The sequence below is a fragment of the Caloenas nicobarica genome, chromosome 2, assembly GCF_036013445.1.
Source record: "Caloenas nicobarica isolate bCalNic1 chromosome 2, bCalNic1.hap1, whole genome shotgun sequence".
Lineage (NCBI taxonomy): Eukaryota > Metazoa > Chordata > Aves > Columbiformes > Columbidae > Caloenas > Caloenas nicobarica.
The window spans coordinates 144,966,842-144,990,538 of NC_088246.1; the positions used below are offsets into that span (position 1 = coordinate 144,966,842).

Genomic DNA, 23,697 nt, shown 5'->3' on the forward strand with positions numbered 1-23,697 from the left:
TTTCAGAGGATGATTCATTTCAACTATCGGAGACAGCAAGAGGGGTCATGGATCTCAGGCATCCTCAAGCAGGATGAGTCACTGTGGGGGTTTCTCTTCCCTGTCTCTAGCAGCACCTACAGAACTAGTGTGGACTTGCTTAACTTTCAGACATCTAAGGTCAGAGGGGACGAACGTGTAGCTTTAATACCAAATATAGAGAAATAACTGAAAATCCAGTAGGCTTAATTGACTCATGACTAAATGTACTACATGATATTATAGATTCTTGCTCATATGAGTCTTTTTTTTTTTTTTATTCAATGATGTTCTTTTAAAGGACAGTATTCCTTTACTGATCTTAGTTGCCCGAAGGAAAAACTTAAACAGAAGCAGGTTTTGCTTCATTTTAGAGCATTAATCATTGCTAATATGTCTAGACAATGCTTTGGTGTTGATGGTAAAAAGTTGCTTCTCCTTTACCTTAAATATAAAATGTAATTGAGCAGCAAACTGAAGAAATAAGCATGAGGAAAAACGAAAACCATGGCACTGTAAAGGAATCAACAGGTTAGTAGCGAAGTAGGTGGTATATATAAGGCAAAAAGCACCTGATTTGACTTGGAAGAAAGAAAAAAAAATGTCCTGGATCCAATTAAATGTCTACACCTGTAAACTGAAGAAAAATGTAATCAGTTTTAAAATAAATATTAAAAAAATAGTCTTATTGAGACTGGAAAATAGTCAGTGAGTGAACAAAAAGAGTAAACAATGGAAAGAAAATAAATTCTGTAACGAAATAAACTCCTTTGTGCTAAACAAATGGTAGCTGCTAAAGCAGCATTAAGGGGAAAGAAAAGAAAAAAGCTTGAGAGATGTGTTCTGTTATCAGCTGTTGTGCTAAGCCTCCTTTTGGCTGCTTAAAGTTGCAGTGTCTCCTGCTCCAAATGGACAGACTTGGTTGTCCGTGTTCATCTGACCTTGGTGCTCAGGTGAGCCTGGGATAGACTTGCTTCACTGGTGGGTTCTGAAGCCCACAGTAACGTGGCGCTGGATGGTGGCACAAGCAGATCCCTTCAGTATGGAGGGAACAGGAGAAATCAGTGTTGTGGTATGTCAGGTGTGTAATGCATGGACGTGGTAGTTACTGAATAATAGAAAATATCAATGAAAATAATTTAAAATACTTCTAGATGCAAAATAAAGTTTTCCATAGTGTAAATCCTACACATTTTGTTCTACTCCATTTGCACAGGACATGCATTGATTCATGAAAACTTGAAAACACGTAACACACCATACTTCACGAACCGCGAAAAAGCAAGTTAATGAAAAGTTAAGCCATCTGCTAACATACATTTTTTAGATCTTTCCTCATCTCCCAAATACTTAACTACTGTGTGCCGTAGGTTGTATACCTTAGCTGTAATTCTGTCCTTCTTTTGCCCTTCAGCCCAATCCTTTCACGTAAGTTTCTCCTCTTCTTTCAGTTCTAATAGTTTTGTTTGTTTGATGTTCTGGTTGGTTGCATTGATTGAAAAAATGCTCAAATTTGCATGATAACTCCAGGTTTGCATATATTATAGCCTGGAAAAACTTATATTTTGGAGATAAAATTTTCCATGCTTGGGCTCTATCTAAAAGAATTCTTCTTATTAATATATTTTTTTATTGTTGTTGTTCTGATTGAGTCCATTATAGATCTATTGTTTACCATGGAAGAAAAACATTTTCTTTAGTAGAAAAATTCCATGCAAGGAACATTTTAAGAGCTTTGTATGCCGAAAGACCTTGAGTTAGAAACTCATAATCAGAATCGCCCTTGCTGTGAAGTGCTTTCCAACATTTTGGAGAAAACTAGAGTTGATCTTGCCAGGTTTGAACCTTGGAAAATTGTCCTATAAATAAGTATCTATGAAAGCAGAAATATGAAGGTAAAAATATCTGGAAAAAAGCAAAGCTCTGTTTGGTTACTACTAAATAACTATATAAATGCTAATTCAAAACAGGGTAGTTGGTTAAAAAACCAAATACTTGCGAAAACTACTTGTAAGAAACTTGATAGCTTTTTCAGCATGTGAGTATTCAGGACTGTCTTCTGAAAGGTAACTCCAGGTTGAACTGAAGCATGTGAACTTCAAATGCCTGGGAAAAACATACAGTGTGTTTAACGGAGAAATTATACAAGATATTAGTGATGTCTTTTAGCTTTAAGTGTCTATAAACACTGGACCATATTTTTAGTACTACAAATTCACTGAACTACATTTTAGTTATCAAAGTCTGGAGTGAATACAGAATTGTGAGTATTGTGTTTGTGTGAGAAGTAGTTTAGCAGGCTCTTATACTTAGGATTTGAAAAACTGTTTTATGAATGCAAGGAAGAATGTGTTGTTACGAGATGTTACACGTGCACATAAGTTAATACTTTATAGTGTTTGTATATACTCATGTACTTGAAAACTCTGGGTCACAATCTTATCTGGTATAAATATAGCTCCAATGATAACGTATGGGAATCTGGCATGGTTTCTTGTAATCACATTTCTTTACCTATGTTGCTAATAAAAGCTTTTGTTATCATGAGTAGGAAAAAAATTACAAGTTACTGCTTTATTGCTGTGCTTTTTGCTCCTCCTTGCTCTCCGATTGTCAGATCAACAATCCGATTTTCAGATTCTTAAATGCACATAATTACTTTTCTAGTGGTGCCACTTTTCTGTTAGACATCATTTTTAAAAAAGTTAACTTCAAGATTGCTGAAAAAAATTAAACCATAATTCAGTCCTATTTGACTGATGTAGTTAATTGTGTAGATAGTGCCTTCCTATGTAGGAGTTTCTTGGATTGATTAGTAGTAAAAACCAAAAAACAAAACAACAAAACCCAAACAAACCAACCCAAACCAACGAAACAAAAAAAGCCCTACAAATATAGTGAAATATTGGCCTGGATAAGCCCTTGGAGATGTCATTTAACGTATCGCTGTGGCCAGATTATTTTATGTTAATACCTGAACCCCTCACCTTCACTGTAATTTTTCGTAGCAGTTATTTCAAAGTATTTGTGCATGGAGCTTGCCTAGAAACTTTGTTTAACTGAAGTAACTGCACTTTCAGTAAGGAGTTCCTCAAGTAAAAAATTAAGCTTATCATCATTTTCCATGTGTCCTATATACAACCTTATAGTGGATAATTACTGAAGGCAGACAGATGGTCTGTAGTACTTCTGGATGGTGGAAATTCCACAGTTCATCAGAAATTTTGCGTTTCTTTACATAAAGCTTGATAAGGGAGCAAATTATCATAGGGACTTGCTGGTAGATTATGACCTTTAAGGGCAAATTCCTTAAATGCTGAAACACCACAGCATAGCTCGCCACTAGTTGCCTGAAAAGCAGGAACCTTTAGTGGACCATATTTTTGTACTTGGTGTCATTAATCCGCAATGCATAAGAAACAGTTAGGTGTCAATTCAAGAAAACACATAACTGCAAGTGTATGTTCCTGGGGAGCAACAAGCTCATTTCTTTCTTTTATTTGTGCATACAAACTTAATGACTTTCTATTCATTGGTTTACAGAATTCCATGTAAGTTGTGATTCTGTTTTTTAAGTATATGGAGTAAACACTAATTTCCAAGATTCATCTCTCCACAGAACTGGAAGCATTGAATGCTGAGGGCTTGTTTAAATCACTGGGAACTCACAGATATTTGCATGTCTAATAATTTTTTTTTCCATTTTCTCTCTTTGTAGGCACGCATATGTTTTTACTCGCACATGTAAGCAGTTGTTTGAATATTGTAGGAGCTTAGCCTAAAAGTTGCTATTGAAATATGTCAATACCATATTTCTTTGATTGTTTTTTTCAGGCAATGAAGAAGGCATCCAGGAGGCAGCAGAATCCGATGCTGATGCAAGGTCAGAGAAACCAGGGCAGCTTGCTGTGGAGACTGAAGATTGGGATGGGCCAGGTAGGAAAAAACAACTGAAAACGAAGAGAATGTCTTAAACTAAATTCCAATATTTTTTTAATATTATTATTTTAGTAGATAGGTTATGCTTTGCATTGATTTTTAAAGGACTGTTTCTTTTGTGATCCTTTCGAGTTCAGGACATTGATGGATAAGTACTAAGATAAAGTTCTTGAATTAAAAAAATGTTTTGGCTATACCATTTTGTAAACTGTTCAACATAAAATGCCTTACATACCTTTTTGATATAAAGGAAAATGTTGTTGCTGCTTAGAATTTTAGGATTAAAAAATTATCAGTAAGTTCTCAGTTCCATGGTTGTATTAAGGTAGAAGCTTTTCTGCTGTTTTCTGAAGCCAGAAGACCGACCAAATGCCTGTCCCTCTGCTCAGGCTTTGTGCCTACATTTAGAAACATGCTGAGCTTAACGAATAGGAATGGTATCTACTGACATTTTCAAGGACTCTGTTTACCTGTTTTAGCTTGATAGAAATTATTTAGCATGCCTTGGATTGCAGTCAATGTAGTGTAATAATTTCACAATAAACCGGTAATTCATAGTAACTATTATGCACAGTGAAGTTGGTGCAAACATAGCATTGCTAAGATAGAAGATGTGATGGTAACATGGGAATACTGTCCAGGTATCTTTTCAGTATAAATATGTAAAACCCCTGTTGTACCATAAAAGTACCTAAGACAAAGGAGTAAATTGCATTTCTCAATTAGGCAATTGTGCAGTTGAATTCAATGCAATATTTTCATGGGTATGGATTCTGGAGTGGGCCTTAAAAATCCATTATGTTTACTATATTTTAATAGTGTTGTTGGGACATTTACATCAGAAGCCAAACATACACTCAGGACAGCTGTATCTCTCATAGAAATTTTCCGTAAAAAGGATGAGTACATCAGAAAAGAGTTCCAGTAATAATATTTCATTAGAAAAAAAGTCCTATATTTCAATCACATTTTCATCTCTTCTTGATTTTGAAAATTCCTGTATGCTCTTCTTGAAGAGAAGAACAAAACTAAGTGTAATTTTCAGAAACCCATAACTGGAAAATATAATGCAAACAAAAATGAAGACATAGGATATCTAATTATTATGATGTCATTTCAGATGTTTTTAATGATAATTCACAAATAAGTTGATATTCTGTATAAAGCACTATGCTGTTATGTGAAAACAAGATTTAGTATTAAAATACATTACCGTATATTTTAAAAAAATAGAAAAGACGTCTTTGGATATCTCAGTATGGCCTTTTCCAGCTTCATAGTAAACTTAAAGGCTGTCAGTGATTAACATATTGCTTGTTTTTAATTTTATTATCAATAAACTCTATCTGAAATAAGTATTTCTTTTGTTACTGTTTTGGTTTTAGTGTATTTCAACATTGTTGAATATTTTGTGGGCTGTTACTGCTTTTTATATGAGCTATTTTCTACAAAAGTTTCAGAGAGATCTTTTATGACAGTATGGAGTAAAAGGAGTATTTTTGTATTTTGTTGGAAAAAAAATTGGTAAGCTCTGTATATTTCTTGTAATATTTATTGGTAGATTTGACATGGAATAAGATGGAACTCAAAGCTGAATGTGGGAAAATTCATTTTGACTTCAGAAAACTGATGACCACTGACATGAAATGAGCATTTTTGTTTTATTTAAATATTGGTTCTTTACAAGGGTATAATATGTATGAAGAAAGGAGTGGATACGCATACCGTGCTCTCCATCATGCATGCTTTATGAAATGAATTTGGTTATTAACTTATATAGAAAAAGAAAAAATCAGCAGAAGATCATTTTCCACCATGCAGTACAAAGAGAACTTTCAGATCTTTGAAAAAAAAAAAAAGGCTTCAAATACTTCGCTTATTTAAGAACATATTTTAGCACAGCACAAACAGAATAATTAAGAACTTTTATTCAGCAACTTTACCAACTCATAGTAGAGATGTTACCTTAAAGAGTTGATGACCTTTGTTACCTGGTCTGCCTCTGGTTTCCTTACTGAAGTGCAGCTCTCTAATCCAACAATGACTGCGTTCTGCGTGATACAAGTTACTGTCAGCTGATAATGTGAACTGTGACAACTCAAGGATTCATATAAATAGTAGAGCTTTTTTGTTATTTTTTTTTCTTTTTTTAGCACTAAGAGAACGTATTGTTATTTTCAGAGCCAGTACTTGCCAGGGACTGAAGTTCTGTGAGTTATTCATTACTGAAAACTTGCTCACGGCTGAGTCAAAATTAAGCTTCTGGCATTAATTAGAGTTTTATTTTGTTTGAAAATTTGCATTGTTAAATGGTTCACATGCGTTCTCAAGCCTTTGTAATTAGAATACTTTTATGAAGAAAAATCTAAAGTTAAATGTGCTGTAGCTTCAAAGAGTTTCTGCTGAAGTAGTCTTGCAGATCACATAGTCTTGTGACCTTCACTGACCATCAAGAAATTGCACAGATAATGCCTGCGCTCTGTAGTCACCTTGAGTGTTACCCGAATGTTTTTTAAACTATCCTCAGTTTTCATTGATTTTGTCCTCACTTTTAAAAAATTATTTTTAATGAGAAGACTATTATAAAATGATCGAAACTAAGGTCAATAGACTGTATGTGGACACATAGTAAGGGACCTGATCCTTTGCCATTATAGCCAGTCCAAGAAATAGAAAGAGTCTGCAAAGCAAGACTGGGCTTAAAAAAGTTTATATGAAAAGATTTGTGCTTTTTAACATGGAAGCAGAGGTCATTTTATAGCTTTAAATATACTGTTTGCTATCAGTTGGACGGCTTGATACATGCAGATGTTTATAGTTCTATACCCTTTGTATTGTTGCTAGGATATCAGTGCATGTGAGACCAGTGCTCAGTGTTTTGACACAAAAGGTGGATCTCCTGCATGTCTTCTACAGACCAGCCATCACACAGGAGAACAGGATCCTTCCCTTTTTTACTGGATATCTGTTCTATGTAAGAACAAAACCTCCTAAACTTGGGGAACTATGAATGAAATATCCTAGAGGTTCTATGCTTCCATACCAGAACTTTCTTAAAATCTCCGAAAATTTCAGATAACAGGCCCCTCAACTAAAATATTGTTGAACCCAATATAAGGAAATTACCTATTTTATGTCATCTTGAAGGACAAAGAAAAATTGTTTTCAGAATTAGAAATTAGTGCTTGGTCATGCCTGTATTGTTCAGTCCACTGTACTTGTCATTTTAAGAGACAGGAAATATGAACTGTATCAAAAGGGAGAAAAGATTTGAATGAAAGAGTATTAATCATAACTTGGAAATGTTTAAGAACAATTTTTTTGAGTTTCCAAATGCTATAATAAAAATGAAGGCAATGTTGACTTTACCTGGAAGGGAATTAAAACTAACAAACAAAAAAACCAAAACCAAAACCCCACAAAACAAAACAACACACAAAAAAACCCCAACCAAACAAACAAAAAAACAATCAAACAAAAAAACCCCCCAAAAATAGAAAAATACAAGCTGAAAATGAATGGGAAAACAGTGAATGAAACCAGATGCTAGGAACTGTAATACCTGACTAAAAGAAAAAAAGTAAAAAGTGACTAAAAATCTATCAGTAGCTTCATTAATGATAGTAAGATGACATTTTAAAATGTGTTAAGAAAAAAACCATCAGAAAATTGGTATTGATTTATTAGAAGTCAGGACTTTTAATAGTTACAGGGGACAGAAAAAAGGATCGAGTAATTTAAATATATCTAGTCTGCTTAAAACATATTTGTGCTGGGAAACCTATTTGTCTGTAAGTGACAACTGTACTTCTATCAACAACAGATCGATGTGTTAAATGTGCTAAATCCTGGCTAATTTAAGCACTCTGATAGTCTTGGGATTTAGTGAACCAGGGTTGAGCCCAAAAGAGAGTTGTGGCTAAAAAGTATGTGTAGGTTGTCAAATCTCCTGCTTGTCTGTTTTAACAGCCTTGTTTGATGGTGAAACGGGGTTCTGTGTCCTGCATTAACACTTCAAGAATGATGTTAAAATTTGAAACAGGTTTAGAGAAGAGCACTAGAATATTGAAAGGATTGGTGTGAAAAAGTCTAGGTCCTTTTCCTATTTATTTTATCAAATAAAATATTAAAGGACAACCTGATTTCAACCTACTTTAAATTCAGAGTGAAAATCTGATAACAATGGGCACCTTTCTAGCAAAAGTATCAGAAGATTAAATGGACATTGAAGCTCCATAATTTCAGACACAAAGAACAGATTTTAGTGCTTAAAAAGTTAATTATTGGAAGATTTTGTGAAAAGTCATGCATCTGTCATTAGAAATATTTACATTCAGGATGAGATACTTTCCTAGAGAACATGATCCAGTTCTGTGGTAAACACTGGACTTTTTAAATAGGGTAGATTCCACTTTGGGAGAAGTTAGACTGGCTAACCATAATAATTCCATGTAACTAAAATGGAATGAATAAATGAATATACTATATATTGCTTGTATAAATATTATACCATTTGGATGCATTTATCATGAAAAAGTCCTAGCAGTCCTCCACATAAAGAACTCCCAATATTTATTTCTCCAGTAATTGTGTATTCCAGCCATGTTAAGAACGGTAAGTTCTCTGTGCTCTTCTAAATTCTGTGGTTATTATTCTGTAGTGATGGAATAAAACAATACAGAGGAAGACATCCCATACCTGTTATGTGAGTAATATGCAAGGGAAAGTTCTTTCACTGTAGACAGATGGGAAGCAGTCTACTATTTCTGACTAAGCCAAAAAGATTTTCCAAACCCACTCCACCATGTGCTCAGTTCTTTTGACTTTCTTCCCACAGAGATCCCATAACCAGTGAGTGTTTCAGCTGTCGGTGAAGCTGTATCTGCCTTTTACGACACGGAAATATTCTCTGTTTTAGCAGTTGGGGAACTCGGTATGGGACATTTACAAAGGTGAAATAAATGCCACTCAGAAAGTCTTGGTCCTGAAGAGGGATTTTTTTCTTAATTCACATGCAGTATACTGTCACCTAGATTGTCCTTATTCTCTACATGATTTCTTACTTTCATAGCTGTAAAAGAGCACAGCTTTCTTGCAGAACGTGCTGATTTGGTGACTTGGATAGTCTTGAAAGTCAGTCTTAGAAGTTCTTTTGAAATGTGTCTGAATTTTTCATAGAAAGTGAGAACATGTGGTTTGTCCACATATCCAAAATGAAAATAAAACTATGGTGTGGAAAATAAGACCTTAAACTCTCATTATCATTTTATATTCATTTTTTATGTATTGTTTACATTGATCTCTACATGAAGTGAAAGTTTTCCTGTGTAAAGTTCTGCCTCTGGTAAATCAGCAGAGAACAGAGCTTCTGCTATTGATAATATAAAGCAGGATGAAATCACAACTCATGTTACATCCCAGAAGACTTGTCATAACTCTTATACAAATATCAGAAAACTGTTGAAAAAAAGTACGAAGGATAGTTCAATGTAGCACACTCTAGTTTCTTTTAATTACTATTACAGGTTGATATTTTTCTTAAAATGTATCAGAAAATGTAAGAAAAATATTAAACAAAAAATTAAATAATGCTTTAAAATCATGATATACTGAGCTGTGCTGCTATTAATTTCTAATAACATAGAAACAGTCTTTCCTGTGAATTCTGGAGAATTGTTAGCAAGACGTGAATCAGAAAGGTTCTAGGGAACATCCGACATGCCAGATTCACAATTTACCTGCTAGAAAAGGTAGTTTGAAAACCTTTTTTGAATAGATTTCCTGTGACCATTCATAAGAATCACTGTAAATATGTATTGATTGTTGGGTTTACTCTGCATTTTTTAGTTCAGGTTACAAAACAAAAGTGTATCATATAGATTGGAATGGTTGGTAGACCACAGCAAGATGGAAACAGACATTAATGATAGGGATTTTTTTCCTATTTTTACTTTTTTTTTCCCCTCTTTTTTTTTCTTTTTTTTTTTTCTTTTTTCTTTTTTTTTCCCCCCCCTCCTTTCTTTCTTTTTAAACCAGTCCTAAGAAGGACTTGGAGATTACTGTCCTGATTTCATTTCTTTTTTGATTGGGGAAATGTGGTAGATATAAGATCTTGGAAATGCTATTTGATGTAAATTAACAAAAATCCATGAAACATAGTTAACCATAGATATAGTCTGACAGTAAGAAGAATATTGTGAAGAAGCAGAGGAAATCATAGAACGACTGTGTGTTACTCTGACAGTGAATCGGTATTATCTCTGCTATCAGATAATGCAGTTATCATTAATTTTCACATTTGCATTTCAATCTTTGGAAGGAAATGACTCTTGCCGGATGAAGATAAGAGCTCTGTACCACTATAATGAACCATCATTTTATCCCGATGCTTTGTATCCGTATGAAAATGAGGCTGGGTGGTGGGGTGGTATATGAGGAGGGGGTAGGGGGGTCATAGAAACATTATAACAAAGTGTCAAAAAACACTACAGACTTTTGGAGCCCTTTATGAAACAAGAGGCAGTCTAAATAAATCTTCTGTAGTGAAGTGGGTATTGGATTAAAAGCAGAGAGCTGGGCTGCCATACTGAGGGTTGAGAGGGGACCTGGGAGAAACAGGGGAAGATTTCTGGGGATCTTGATCTGGTTTCCATCACTGGTTTGGAACCAGGAGGGGGCTGTGCAGATGCATAATAGCAAAAGTAAGGGGGTAGTGGTCATCAGGTTAGCCCTGACACTGCAGGTCTTGTTTTGACATTTGAATACTATTAAGGTAAGTGAAGTAAATTCTAGTGGACCACTGACTTCATGGTTTGGATTCCAATACTGGAGCTGTTTTAAGAGGTCATCACCCCTGTGTGTTGAATACAGGACTTCAAATAATTTTCGGTCTTGTGTATGGAACTGATCCAAGTCTCCAAGGACGGTAATGTTGCCAGCTGTTTTCCATGTGTAGCCCAGATTTGTGTTGATGACCTGAAACTCTGTCTGCAGAACTCTGCATCATTCCATTTTAGGTCTGATGATTGACTAAAACCACTGTTCCCCAAGTACTCTTGCACTACGTTACTATGTTCAACTTGTTTGACCTTTATGATGTAGTTAGTGCCTACGACTTAGAGACTTCATCTCTACATCATTGGGACTTACTGCTAAAATCATGAACTCTTGAAGTTCGCCCCTACTCCATTGTTTGGAAATAAAACCTGAGATTCTTGTATCATCAGATGATTGTAAGAACTAATATTTAAATATATTATATTTTAAAAGTCATTATTAGTGTACAACCTGGGACCATTTTATAGGAGCACCAGGATATCTATCTTGCCCTGACCAGCTGGAATTGAGGAATTACTCTGCTGGCTGTAGGAGCTGCCCCAGGGCCTCACCTCTCTGCTCTTTGGTGATGAGCACATTTCTCTCTCGTAATGAGAAGATACAGGGCTAAGAACTGGAAGGAAAGATAGGCTACACCTGTGTTAGTAAATTCAGTAGTGACAGAAGCTGAGTAGTGTGTACTTGTGAAGTTTTAAAATGGTCCCTGGTGTGATTTTGGTTGAGGCTAGCTGACACTGCCCAAGCAGATACCAAGGTGCAGGAGTTACAGCATTGCAGGGACCGCTCTCCGGAGGTCATTTGTGTGCAGTCACCCATGTAAAGGCTAAGGAAATCTCCCAGCGCATAAATATGGCCTTACGTGGCCTCAATGCCCAGAACCGTTCTTTGGCACATGTAATTAACCTTCCTTTACCTTCACCAAACACTTAGTACCGAAACTGGCAATTGACCTTGTTGGCAGACTGCTCCCTGTACAGGCGTGAAAGATGAGAAGGTGAGTGGCTACATAAACTCACACGGAAGTAGCAACCAAACCTTTGCTGTCATTTTTCCCACACGCAAATTTGACTTTTGTGGGAAACAAGCTGTTGCATGACCTACTGAGCATGTATAATAGATAAAATCAGGGCATGGGGAAAATTTTCATTTTCTGGTCACAGTTGGCAAATGAAAACGTCCACACTTGGACAAAATGAAAAGGTGCCCTCTAGCCAGAAATAGTGGTCACCAATACTTTAAGAGAAAATTGAGGTATAATATCATTTCCCTACAATCATGTGACTAGGCAATATTAAATTTTGAAAACCTAGAGATATTTCCTCTCTTGATGTAACCTGTTATGGTGACTTTTGAAGCATCCCTTTCACAATTCAAGGTTCAAAAATAGTAGGATTTTGTAAACTTGGAGAGAAGCATTACCTCATTTGACTTGCAACTTAAAATATCAAAAAGCAGCAAGTTCATCACTGAATACTTGAGCCCTTGTCAAGCATTCCAACTGTTTTGTCAGTTGGGATGCCATTTCCTTATCATTGTTTCAGACAGTTAATATGTATATGCGAATTTGAATTTAATTTCAAAATTAGTTGCTGTAGAAATGAACTTTGTTTAGAAGTAACTTTTTTTGTATGCACGTTTCACATTTGGAGTATTTTAATTTTATTTAAATAATTGTTATTTATTTAAATAATATTTTCAGGTGCAAACTTCATTTTTATGCTATTCAAAATGCTTCAGAAATGCGAAACTATCTAAAACCTTCAAGTCTATTAAGTTTTTAGTTTGATGGTATTCATTTACTATTCCTGGACCCTTATTTACCCATTTGTAAGATATTTAGTTGACATAGCAAGGCTTTTCATTTTTCAGTATGTTAGGTGCAAATTGTTCTTTGGAAACCATCTTAATATGCAAGTAAGCAAGTTTCTAGACTAAATTCCTAAATTCTTTTGTACTTGTGGATGTCCAACACGAGGCAAGAATGTTGGCCTGACTCAAAAGGTGTTGAACTCTGAATGAAAGCTGATACACATTAGAAATGTATTCTGTTTTGATTGGCACTTACATTTGAAGCACTAAAGACTTCCTGTTCTCTGAAAAAAAGTTGGTAACTGGGAGAGGCATGTGCAAGGGACGAATGATCAGATTCACTAGGTACCTCGCTCTGGACATCATATGCTATATAGCGGATATTATGTAAAGTACAAATCCCTGTAGGTCACACAGTGAAGGACTCCTACCTACTCTGTGAAATTCTGCAGGGAATCAGTGAACATCTGCATCACAATACATTGTTTCTTGTAGTTTCATGCGCCAAGGGACCTGCAGAGGCTGGCAGAAAGCTTTGCACTTTTCAGCTGTCTCCACTCTAGTTTGGTCATAAAGGCAACATAACACCCTGGTAATTGCAAAGGGCCAGGAAACAATGTCTGGTTTTGGAAACAGATGGGGTGAGAATCAAAGGGGACATGTAATCGGTCCACAACTATTTTGTTCTTTGTTGTGTTTTTCTCGTTAATTCAGCTAAGATTATTGGATGCAGAATACTGCATAGCAACACTGGCTTGAACAATTGAAGGACGGATGTGTTAATGTATTAAACTATATACACAGCATGGTGTTATTTACCATGCAAAGCTGGATGCAAACACCTAGTGAGAGGTGCCAGTGACTTTATTTCTTAAATTGGCAGGTTTCAGTTGGCTTCAGTGGTGTATCCTGTGGTCAGCATATCAGCATATCATTAAAGAAAAAACAAAAATTCTTCCTACGCCTTTGAAAAGTGCTTTATTTACTCTCTCTTAAGACATCATATCATAAAAGTTGGAATAATATAACTAAACCAACAAAAATGTTATCACCAGGAACCATTGTACCTCCATTCAAAAGAATTGGCTTTTGCTGAGAGTAAAAAATTTAATGTGACATGTGAGTGACAAACCGGATACTAGTATTTACCCAAAAAAATAAACAGTCCAGAATGGTTCAGAGTCAATATCTGTGTTTAGCTCAGTGAGACCAGCTTAGCGCACATTTGGGTTTAGGTTTTTAATTACCACATTTCATTTTTTAGGGTGCTTTACCATCACATGCTCAAAAGAAAGGTACGGATTGAATAGAACATCTTATTTTCTCTCCTTGATGTCGGCTTTGAACAAGGGTGTCTGTAAACGAGCTTTGTAAAGTGCAATAATGATGGTCATACAGAAATGCTACAAGAAACTCTTCTATGCAATCACTCAGTGCTTATTCACCAACATGGCAAAAGTAAGCATGGTTTTCTTAATAGCGTCAGACCTCATTTTTGATTAGTGACAAAATTTTTAGTTTTTTAAACATGGTCTAATAACATCAGTGAGAAACCCTGGAACCAAATGTTCAGAAGTATGGCCTGGAGCTAAAACTAGTGTAATAATATAGCTGTGCTGATATTTAGGTAGGCACAAGTGATAAGGATTAAAGCCTATGTTTGGAGAGCTGTGGCTGCATAATGGCCACTGTTCCTAGTTCTACCTGCAGATGGCTGATTAGCTTAGACTTTCTAAAACAGCTGTGTAGAGGGCATCTGAGCCCCTGGTTTTTTGTTGTTTGTTTGTTTGTTTTCCCCAAATATTTCAAAGCTTTCTGTATGAGCATTTTAATAATCAGGGCTGATTCCAAAAACTGTTTTTACTCTATAGCATATTAAACCATATTTGTGGAGAAGATGGTTGTGTATGCCTGTTTTGCCAGTGTAGGCAAGCAGTCTAGTGTGTCTGGTGCGTCTTTTATGATATTTTAGGAAAAAATTAATTAACTTGTGCCATCATAGCTTACTCTTTGCCCTTGCCCCACTTTGTCTCCCTCGAGACCATTAAGCAATGTGTTCAAGCTGGAAAACATGAACAGCCATACTTGACTTCACAACTGTTTCTTGGAGATTACAGATAGAAAAACTTTCCAGTATTTTCCATAATTTTGTCTAAAATGAGTACTGCAGGCTTATGCAGTGGCATATCAATTGTTATAAACAAAACATTGGCTGATATATTTCAAAGATTGAGGATAAAGCGGTAAAAATCATTTTACTTAGAGAAAATATTCAAGGTGAACTTGTTCAGGTCTGTGCTTCTCTGATTTTGTGGCAGAATAGCCGTGTTGATTTTAAAGATGCTTCATCAGCATGAAACCACAAAGATGGATTATCATGGATAATTTAGAAAGACAGTACAATGCATACTATGGACATACTGTTCCAGAGTGTTACGCATATGCATTTTGGGTTGGGTGGTTCTTAAGGGAGACTGAATTTCAAATTACATCATTGTGGGGAAAAAAACCCTTCATTAAGTTATCTGAAGTTTGATACTCGTAGTATGGTGCCAAAACCACTAATCGGTTCCTAAATCTTTGGCTTGCATATATATATATAAAAATACTAGTTCTCATAAAAAAACCCCACAAAACAACCCTGAGACTATCTGGACAGCGCTCATGATAAACGTTCACTGAAAGTTTTCTGAGGTGTAGTACAGTCCTGTTTTCAAGGTTTGTGTAATGCAACATTGTAAATGCTTCATATGGTTTGTTGTAATCTAATAAAGTATGTATAATTTTAAACTTTATTAACTTAATACTTTCCCTATTGTGATTTGTACTTTATGGTTTTTATTGCCTTACTTATTCTCAGGAAAAAAAAAAAAATCCCCAGTTACAGAACTGCTTAGCATTTGATACTGTCAACTTTTCAAAGTATGTATTGGATCTCAACTTTTCATGAAAATTTTCTTTAAGAGGTGCTCTCTAAATATATGGCTATTCCTAGCAGCAGAAAAAGAAAAAAAAGTACAACAAAACAATAGATATTTTGGTGTGTTGCACTCTGATAAGAGCCAGCATTTAGTTTAATTACTATATCCATAACATTTTAGCCATCAAATTTTGAGCCTCTTCCAAGGATTTTTTTTCTCTCATCTTGTCCTGCTAATCCTTGTTTTACAACTTAATTTTCTTTCCTGTATCTTCGTGTCACAACACGTGAATCATCTGGAATCGAAACACAGCGTGATAAGGTTGTTGACAGGGATGTGAATGGGAGAGGGACAATGTAGAATTTAAAATTGGGTATACATGCCTGAGGACATCTTCAGGGGACACTGGAGAAGTGTTCTTGCAACATATGATCTGACAGAGGAATGGACAATGAGGAACACTGGACTCTGTCCTACATGATACATGAAGTAAACTTCAGGTTCCTTTAATGCTTTTCTGTAGGAATACATCTGATTACACAAAACGTGTCCTTGAAGTTTCCTGCTTGTCAATATATTCTACAATGTTGTATGCATATTGACAATCATGATATAATAGATTAGTTGCTCTACTGGTCTCATAGTGTTCTACATACTGGGGAACTTAGTCACAAAATTAAATAATACTCTGGTAGAACTTAGAAAGTGTGATCCTCCCTATTAAAACCCCTTTTGCCATCTGCTTGCTTTTTATTTTTTCTCATAAAAGACACAAAAAGTCTCTTGAATATGTACCAAAGCCTGTCACATTACTTTCACCATTTCTCAGCTTCTGGGATCATTGCCCTGTAAAAATGCTATGTGCATTTCCCCAAAGCTTGGACATATCATGTTGCTTATCTAAGGAGAAAAATGATATATTTTTAAAAGAAAAATGCTGACCTAGTTAGTGAGGCTGAAACCATTCATTAATTGGAAGTCATAATTGCAATTACATGGTAAAATTAATTTATCACGAAAATAATCCTATCAGTTTTCCTTTTTGGAAAAATGGAACCAAATGATTTTAGCAGCCCATATTGCTTAAGGCTGATATTACAGTGATATTGTGTTAGAGTGAATAAAGTAATCAAATTCTATTTTCAAGATCTGAAATTCTGAGACTGCATCAATGATAGCTTATATATTATATGAGATTCACTTGAGTTGTAATTTTGTAATTACATATAATATATAAAGCATATATGCACAGATAAATGCATAAAAGGAAAATAGTGTGCTGAAATGTTGAAAGAGTGAATTGAAGATAACATAGCACATAATATATAGAAAAATTCATGTAATATGGCAAGAATGCTACAGTATATGAAACTCAGAATGCCTTTTCTTCCCTCAGGCTATTTAGACTTCCTTGATATTCAAATCTTAATGTACATTAAATGGAATTTAAGGAGGTCCACCTTGCTGGACCTCAGGCAGACTTAGCACGTAGTGCTCCTTGGGGATACCACTTTATGTATATATTTGCAAAGATGTTATAGCCATGAAATATAGTCCTTTGATGACATCATAACTGTGAAATATGACTTTATTTTGCTCACCAGCAGCCAGAGCTCTGCTTTATCTATATTAAGCAGTCTGTATGCATAAATAAAGAATACCAAATCCTGAAGCTGACTGCTGTAACCCGACATGGGCACCTTCAGCTGGAGCACTCATCACTGCCTGGGGTGCCCTGTGGGTGTCAGGGGACTGTTTGTAGAGTTAAATGCTGTCAAATATCACTCAGTTTAACATGGTCTTCTCTCCAGAAATGTGGTAATAAGCACTGTGGATACAGCTATATGCCCAAATTCTGCAGTTGCTTATGCTAATTTAGGTTCTAACAGAAGGCAAAAATTTATTCTTTTATGTCAAGGTAGTCAAACTTGGTCTATAAATTTAAAGATCTCAAAACATATCTTCAAAATATCTGGTCCCGTTGAAGTAAATAGAAGAATACACATTGATGCCAATGGATTTAATAACTAGTCTGTTAATGACTAGTTAATGTACGAATGCATATATTGTTAGCATAAGACTCAAGAATACACTTACTTTTTAGGAGAAAGACTGTTACCTACAGTCACCAGGGGAGTGTTCATCCACCTGGACTTTGTTATTAATGGCAGATAGGAACAAGCATACTTTTGAGCATCTGAAAATATCTAAAGCCACTTCGTAGCACAGTGCAAGAAATACATGCTTAAATCTATTTTTCCAGACTAACTTGGCATTTGAAGATAGAATCAATGTCGTTTGTTTGTTTGTTTTTTCTCTCCAGGTAGTAAGAAATAAAAAAAATTTTTGGTTTTCTAGGCTTCCATCTAGCAAAGCATTTACAAACTTTTAATTTAACGCATATGAGCATGCCATTAAACAAAGAGCGCTTGACATGCATTAATTTAAGCACGTACGTAAGTGTTTGTAGGACTATGGCTTTAGGTCAGAAGCTTTTCCGGGAAGGAGCTGCCTTTATCATTGTACTTTCTCTGTACTCAGCAAACTGTTAGCCTGCATAAATTAATAGGGATGCCAATCGAAGCAATGCTAAAGGCCCCTTTCCACTCTGACAATGTAAAAGGGCCTTAGAGGTTGAGTATGTTACTTCAGGAAGATTCAGAATTCTGAATACAACGAATAAGGACTTCAGATTGTAACTTCTTTTTTCTGTTAGTTACAGAGCATTGTTTCATGGGTTTACTTGATTTTCTAACTTACTTCCTGTTTTGAGACATTTGCTATTAAAATACTTAATATACAAGATGTTTTGACTCATGTATACTTTTTGAAATGAATAGGTTTTGGTTGTGTGTTGTGTGAGGTTTTTTTTGTTATTTTTGTATTTCATTTTCGTTTGTTTGTTTGTTTTTCAGAAGTAGGAGCTAAATCTTGAGGCTGATGTTCATTTTCATTTCACAGAAACTCCATTGTCAGTGGTGGGATAGTAAGGTCTTACATAATGTGTTAATTTTTAAAATTATAACTCATATGGCTTCTGTAATCTTTTTTTTTTTTTTTAATTTTAAGAACCCAGTCATATTTCATGGCTCTTATTACAGCTGTGAAATACAGTCTTGTGGTGGCATAATGCACATTAGTCTTGATCTTATTTTATTTGCTAGTAAGATTTTTGCTATAACTGTATATATTTTTGCTGTAACTGTATACAGGAATATACCAATATTATTAATTGAGTGGAGAAGATGTTAAAATGTTGCCCAGGGATAGAAAAGGATTGTGATATATAATGTCCAAAATGTCCCTAAGGACAAATCTTTTCTTAAAGGAAACATTTAATATTTTTAAAATTATCTTTTACAGTTTTCTTTTTCAATCAAAAAGTGCCATGCATTTGGCTGAAGGGGTATTCTGAAATACCCTGTATGAAGCATCAGTGGCTCTTAGTTTCTTCTTCTGAAAATCAGTTGAATCTACTGCCTCTTGTTTTAATTATTAGCTAAGTCCAAGCAGTATTTTAGTATTATGACTGTTGCTTATTGATAAACTGTCAGCTGATAAACTAAACCTTATCTTAGTAGTTGAGGGCAGCAAAAGAAAATTTACCCTTTTAAAGGTCTTATTTTTTCTATGTGAGTTTGATATTTGTGGCCCATCCTGTTTTCATCGACTTTATTTCTTCAGTTTTTCTTTTCAACGGACACTGCGTACTGTTCACCTTTTGCCTTCCTTATGCAAATGTTTGTAATAATAAAACAAGTCCATGTATACTGTTTTCATGAACCTTATAGGTATGTATTGTGAGATAGAGGGTAGGAGATTATTTATCTGGATAGATTTACTTCACAAAAAAGCTGTAGCACCTAAGCTTAGATGTGGTTCTCTCTTGCAGTCGTGGCTCAGTGATACTTGCCCGTTGTGTTTGTCGCCCCCACCGTCCTGCCCGCACTTGTGTTCCCATCACACATGCAGACGGTCACGCCACGGGGGGTGTCGAGGTGACAGTCCCGCGGGGCTTTGTGGAGCAGATGTCTGTACATTTTGGTTGCTTAAAAATGATTCACACAAAACACGTGCAGCAAAGAGGCAGTTTCCCCAGTATACTCTTACATACATGCTGAAAAAATGTCATTTTCCTTGTCAAGTTTTCTTTCCTTAAAAGAAAAAAAAAAAAGGAAAGCTTTTTGTTCTTTCTAGTCCCTTTTGATCATTCATAATTTCTGATCATCTCCTTTTATATTCCTGGTCTGATTTTGTTCATGCTCTGTGTTCATTCTCTTTCTGCCATTTATTTCCTTTGAATCCTTTAAAGTCCTTTTTTCCATGTGATGTGTGTCTTTCATACATTATAATTATAAAATATTTCCATTTTCTCTTCAAGCACTGCAAATTTATTTACCTAGCTTTCCAAGTTTGGATACAATGTTTCCTCTGGTATTTACCAAGGAGAGTATAGAGAGAAATGAGCACGCTATTACTATTCTTGGCTTTGCTGTATTTTCAAAGAGCATCTGCTGGTGTTCATTTTATTATTTTTTTTTCTCCAGCTATGTATATAACACACGCATATGTATCATCAATTCAATGAAAATACCACAGAGAAAATGAGTTTTATGAAATTGGGAGGAAGTTTGCAGCAAACAGTGGATTATATTGGTGTTATATAGCTATCTCATCAAAAGGTAGCAAATGCACAAGACCTTTTGCGCTTTTCAATTTGAAAGAAAATGATTTCATTAGAAAAAAAAGAACCATCACTCTGGATGTTGGAGAATGCCAGAGCCTGATGAAACCGGCTGAAGAGACAAACTGAGTGTACGGATGCAGATTAGCCTTCAGAAGATGAGGGTGTAAAAGGGATTTAATGGTAGGATGGATTATAGAAATCCTTGTAACAATGTTAAATAATTATAGTTCCAGCCGAGATCAAAGCAGTGCTGATTGAACCCCCTCAAGCTGTTAACACGGAGTATCTTGAAGAAAAAAAAAAGGGAAAAAAAAAAATCCTCTGAGATTGGTCAGCCTGTGCTGACAGTGTCCTGTGATCCGGGGAAGTTCTGGCTGTATTGAAGGTACCGTTTGTGGGGGAGGGAAGCACGGAAGGGAGAATTTATCAGTCCGAGTGGCCTGTTTGGGTGGGGGTTTTGTTTAGGTTTTTTTAAGGGAGGAGGAAGGAGTTGCTATAGTCGATGTTACTGGAGTTCACACACTGACTGAAATTGCAGTAAACTTGTACACAATTGGCTTCTTTCCATATTGGAAAAAGGATTAAATTTCTTTAGCAGAACTCTGGTCTGTAACGGAAAATGATTAGACCCCTTTTTTTTTTCTGTTTCTTTTTCTTTTTTTTTTTTTTTTTTCCTCCCTGTTAAACTACGGTTCCTATATACATACCTGCCCAGCAACAACTATTAGTAGCGATAACTGGGAGAACGCCTTTGTAGTAACGATATTTAGCTGCAGGCAGGGAGTACAGTTGCTATGCCCATTCAACAGCATTAAACGTTTATTCTCATTACCTTGCCTTCCTGGCATTCATGCCTGGAGGATTATGCTTATGCCTCTATTAATGAAAAAAGAGAAGTCAAAGTTAAATCCTTACGGTTTGGTGGTATAGTAACTTGTGGCATAGCCAAAGCTTTTCCTTTTATACATCTGCCTGTAAAGTGCAGCACATCTAGTTTGTTTCAAAGGAAAATTTCTAACTTGGGCCATATTGAGGTGTATTTCCAGTGGTGAGATGTCTGGCATGTTCAGTTGCGAAGGAAAGCTAGAGGGTACAATAGATGAGTAATAAAAACCAAGGGTGGAAATGACACCTCATGGACTAGATCTGTCTGAAGGAATGATTTCATCTAGCCCAGTATTAGTTTGGTCTTCGGCTTTGTGCTGGGACTGCAGGTGAGCGAGAATGATTGTCACTGAACAGGCATAAAGCGTAACAGCTGTCAGACACCTCTTGGGTGCAACCACACAGGGGAAAAGGTGCATCCATGAGGCATCATCATCCACATGGCAGGAAGACTTGGCCATCGCATAGATCTTGCCAATGAGTGGCCTGCAACTGACCTGAGACCTGCAGCTTGGGAAGGGTTAAACGGTGTTTTTTAAGGAAAAGGACCGCAAAAATTTAGTTTCCTGGAAACGCCAATGTAGACAGACTCTCTCTTTCTCTAGTTCTGTGAATGCATGCATAGGGCTGTGTGTTTGAGCAAATATGAGTAGTTTGTTTTCTGTGTACACCCAGAACACTAAACACTAATCAGAGAGTATTTCAAACAACTGCTTTATATTTCAGAGAATAATGATGTGTGACCAAACCTCAAACCTTATCTGATCCTTGTGTAAGAAGCTGTAGTGATATTTTCCAAATGTTATAGGTAAAGAATGAAGACATTTAAATGGCATCATCTCCAAGGGATTTTGTGGCTATTTTCTTTAGCAGTGTGACAGCCTTTGCAGGCATCTCAAAGTGTCTGTAGATGTCCAAGTTACAAGTTCTGTTGGCCTGGCCAAGTCCTATGAAAGACATGGAAGTTTGTCTTCTGATGATCCTCTAGCTCTGTCTTACCATGTGGGATTAAATCGTGCAGGAGATGCTGTGGGTAACCTGGACTTTTCTGTTGCAAAGGTGTGATCTAAGACAGGATAGAAATGATTTTGCAGTAAATACTGAGAGATCTTGGCCAAGATCTGCAAAGTTATTTAGATATCTAACTCTATTTGAGATACAGTGGTTTGGAAAGCTAAACACATCTGCAGCAGTAGGGCGTAATTTTTAATCAAACAGGTATTTACTCTGCTGGATATAAATATGTAATACCAGTGCCATTAAGTGAGCTTTAAGGTAGTGGTACGCTAGTTCAAAACTCCCTGGCATCAATTAAGCAAGGGTTTTAAAAGAGACTAACTGTAATTGTGAGCTTACCTGGGACTGTGGAGACTATTGAAGTCCTGGCCAGAGATCTCACGATTCCATTTTATAAAGACAGAATTTGAAGGAAGGAGGTGATGCTGTTTGGACAGACATGTTATTTTTATGGTATAATTTTGAATGTAGTTAAAACTGATATGATAAGTGCTTTGGAGAAGAAATCACCGTGCCAGCCTCTGCTGACAACAGTTGAACTGTCAGCATGAGTTTTTTCATAGTGGAAAGAGGGAAAAATAGTTGCTTTTTGTAGATAGAACACAGCAAGCTTTATGAAGTGGTAGCAAAAGTAATCAAGACTGTGTACCTAGTCTGGTTTAATTTTGAGAGTGTAGCAAGAAGAGAGGGAAAAGGGAGAGCTTCTGAAACAGTGCTCTTAAGGACAATAACCAAAGGCAGGACGGGAGGAGAAAGGAAACCATAAGTCAAGTTTCTTAACTTGAGGAAGAGTTGCATGCCCAAAAGAAATGTGGGCTTCAGAGAATGTGCAGAATCCTTTTTTTTTCTTTTTCTTTTTTCCACCACTGTCTAGGGTTCTGCAGGCGCTATCAAAAATGAATAATAAAACTGGGAGTGAACAAGAAATCTAAGTTATCCTATCATCAGTCTCTTCTGCCTGGCATAGTCATTCTGTATGATTCTTTGTCTTTTTCTTTCCTGTTAAGGTTACCAGCAAAGAATTTTAAAAATATAATTTTCCTCTCCCCACACCGTCCTTCCCTGTTGCTTTCTAACCCTTCCTGAAATTGCAGAGGAAGAGTTAATAACAGAACTAGTTCTAGTGCATGTTACCTACCTATTCTCACTTCTTCTTTGCACTTAAAGCCCCTTCACAGAGGATTTTAGAATGAGAAAATGCTAAATCAGCTCTTTCGCTGTCCTTGGCTTCCGAGCTTTTTTTGTCATTGTGCTATGGAAAAAAGGATCAGACTCCAAACCTTTAAGCGGTAGCTGCATTTGGAAATAATCTAAAGTAAAGAGATGTCTTTGTGCAATAAGGAACATCATTCTTCCCCTTTGTGTTCTGAAATGACAAATTATTGCCCCTTGACAGTGAATTTGAAATCAGATAACTGAGACTCACTCAATGATTTTTATCTCCAGAATCTGTGTAAGTTTGTTGTATGCTGTGTGTTGTGCACACTGTTTGTAACAGGGTGGTATAGGCTCAGAGATATTTCTGGCTGTATGTGGATGACTTGGAGATCTGGCATTTTATGTTACCAGAGGGGGAAAAAACCT

General features: G+C 36.0%; 1 protein-coding gene across 1 annotated transcript in view; it reads left to right on the forward strand.

Moving 5' to 3' along the window:
• ZFPM2 (zinc finger protein, FOG family member 2) overlaps positions 1–23,697 on the forward strand; it is a 312,664-nt gene that overhangs the window by 77,413 nt on the left and 211,554 nt on the right. The window contains exon 3 of the mRNA XM_065629091.1: positions 3,853–3,954. Coding sequence (XP_065485163.1) covers positions 3,853–3,954 — 102 coding nt within the window. The remainder of the gene's footprint in view (positions 1–3,852; positions 3,955–23,697) is intronic.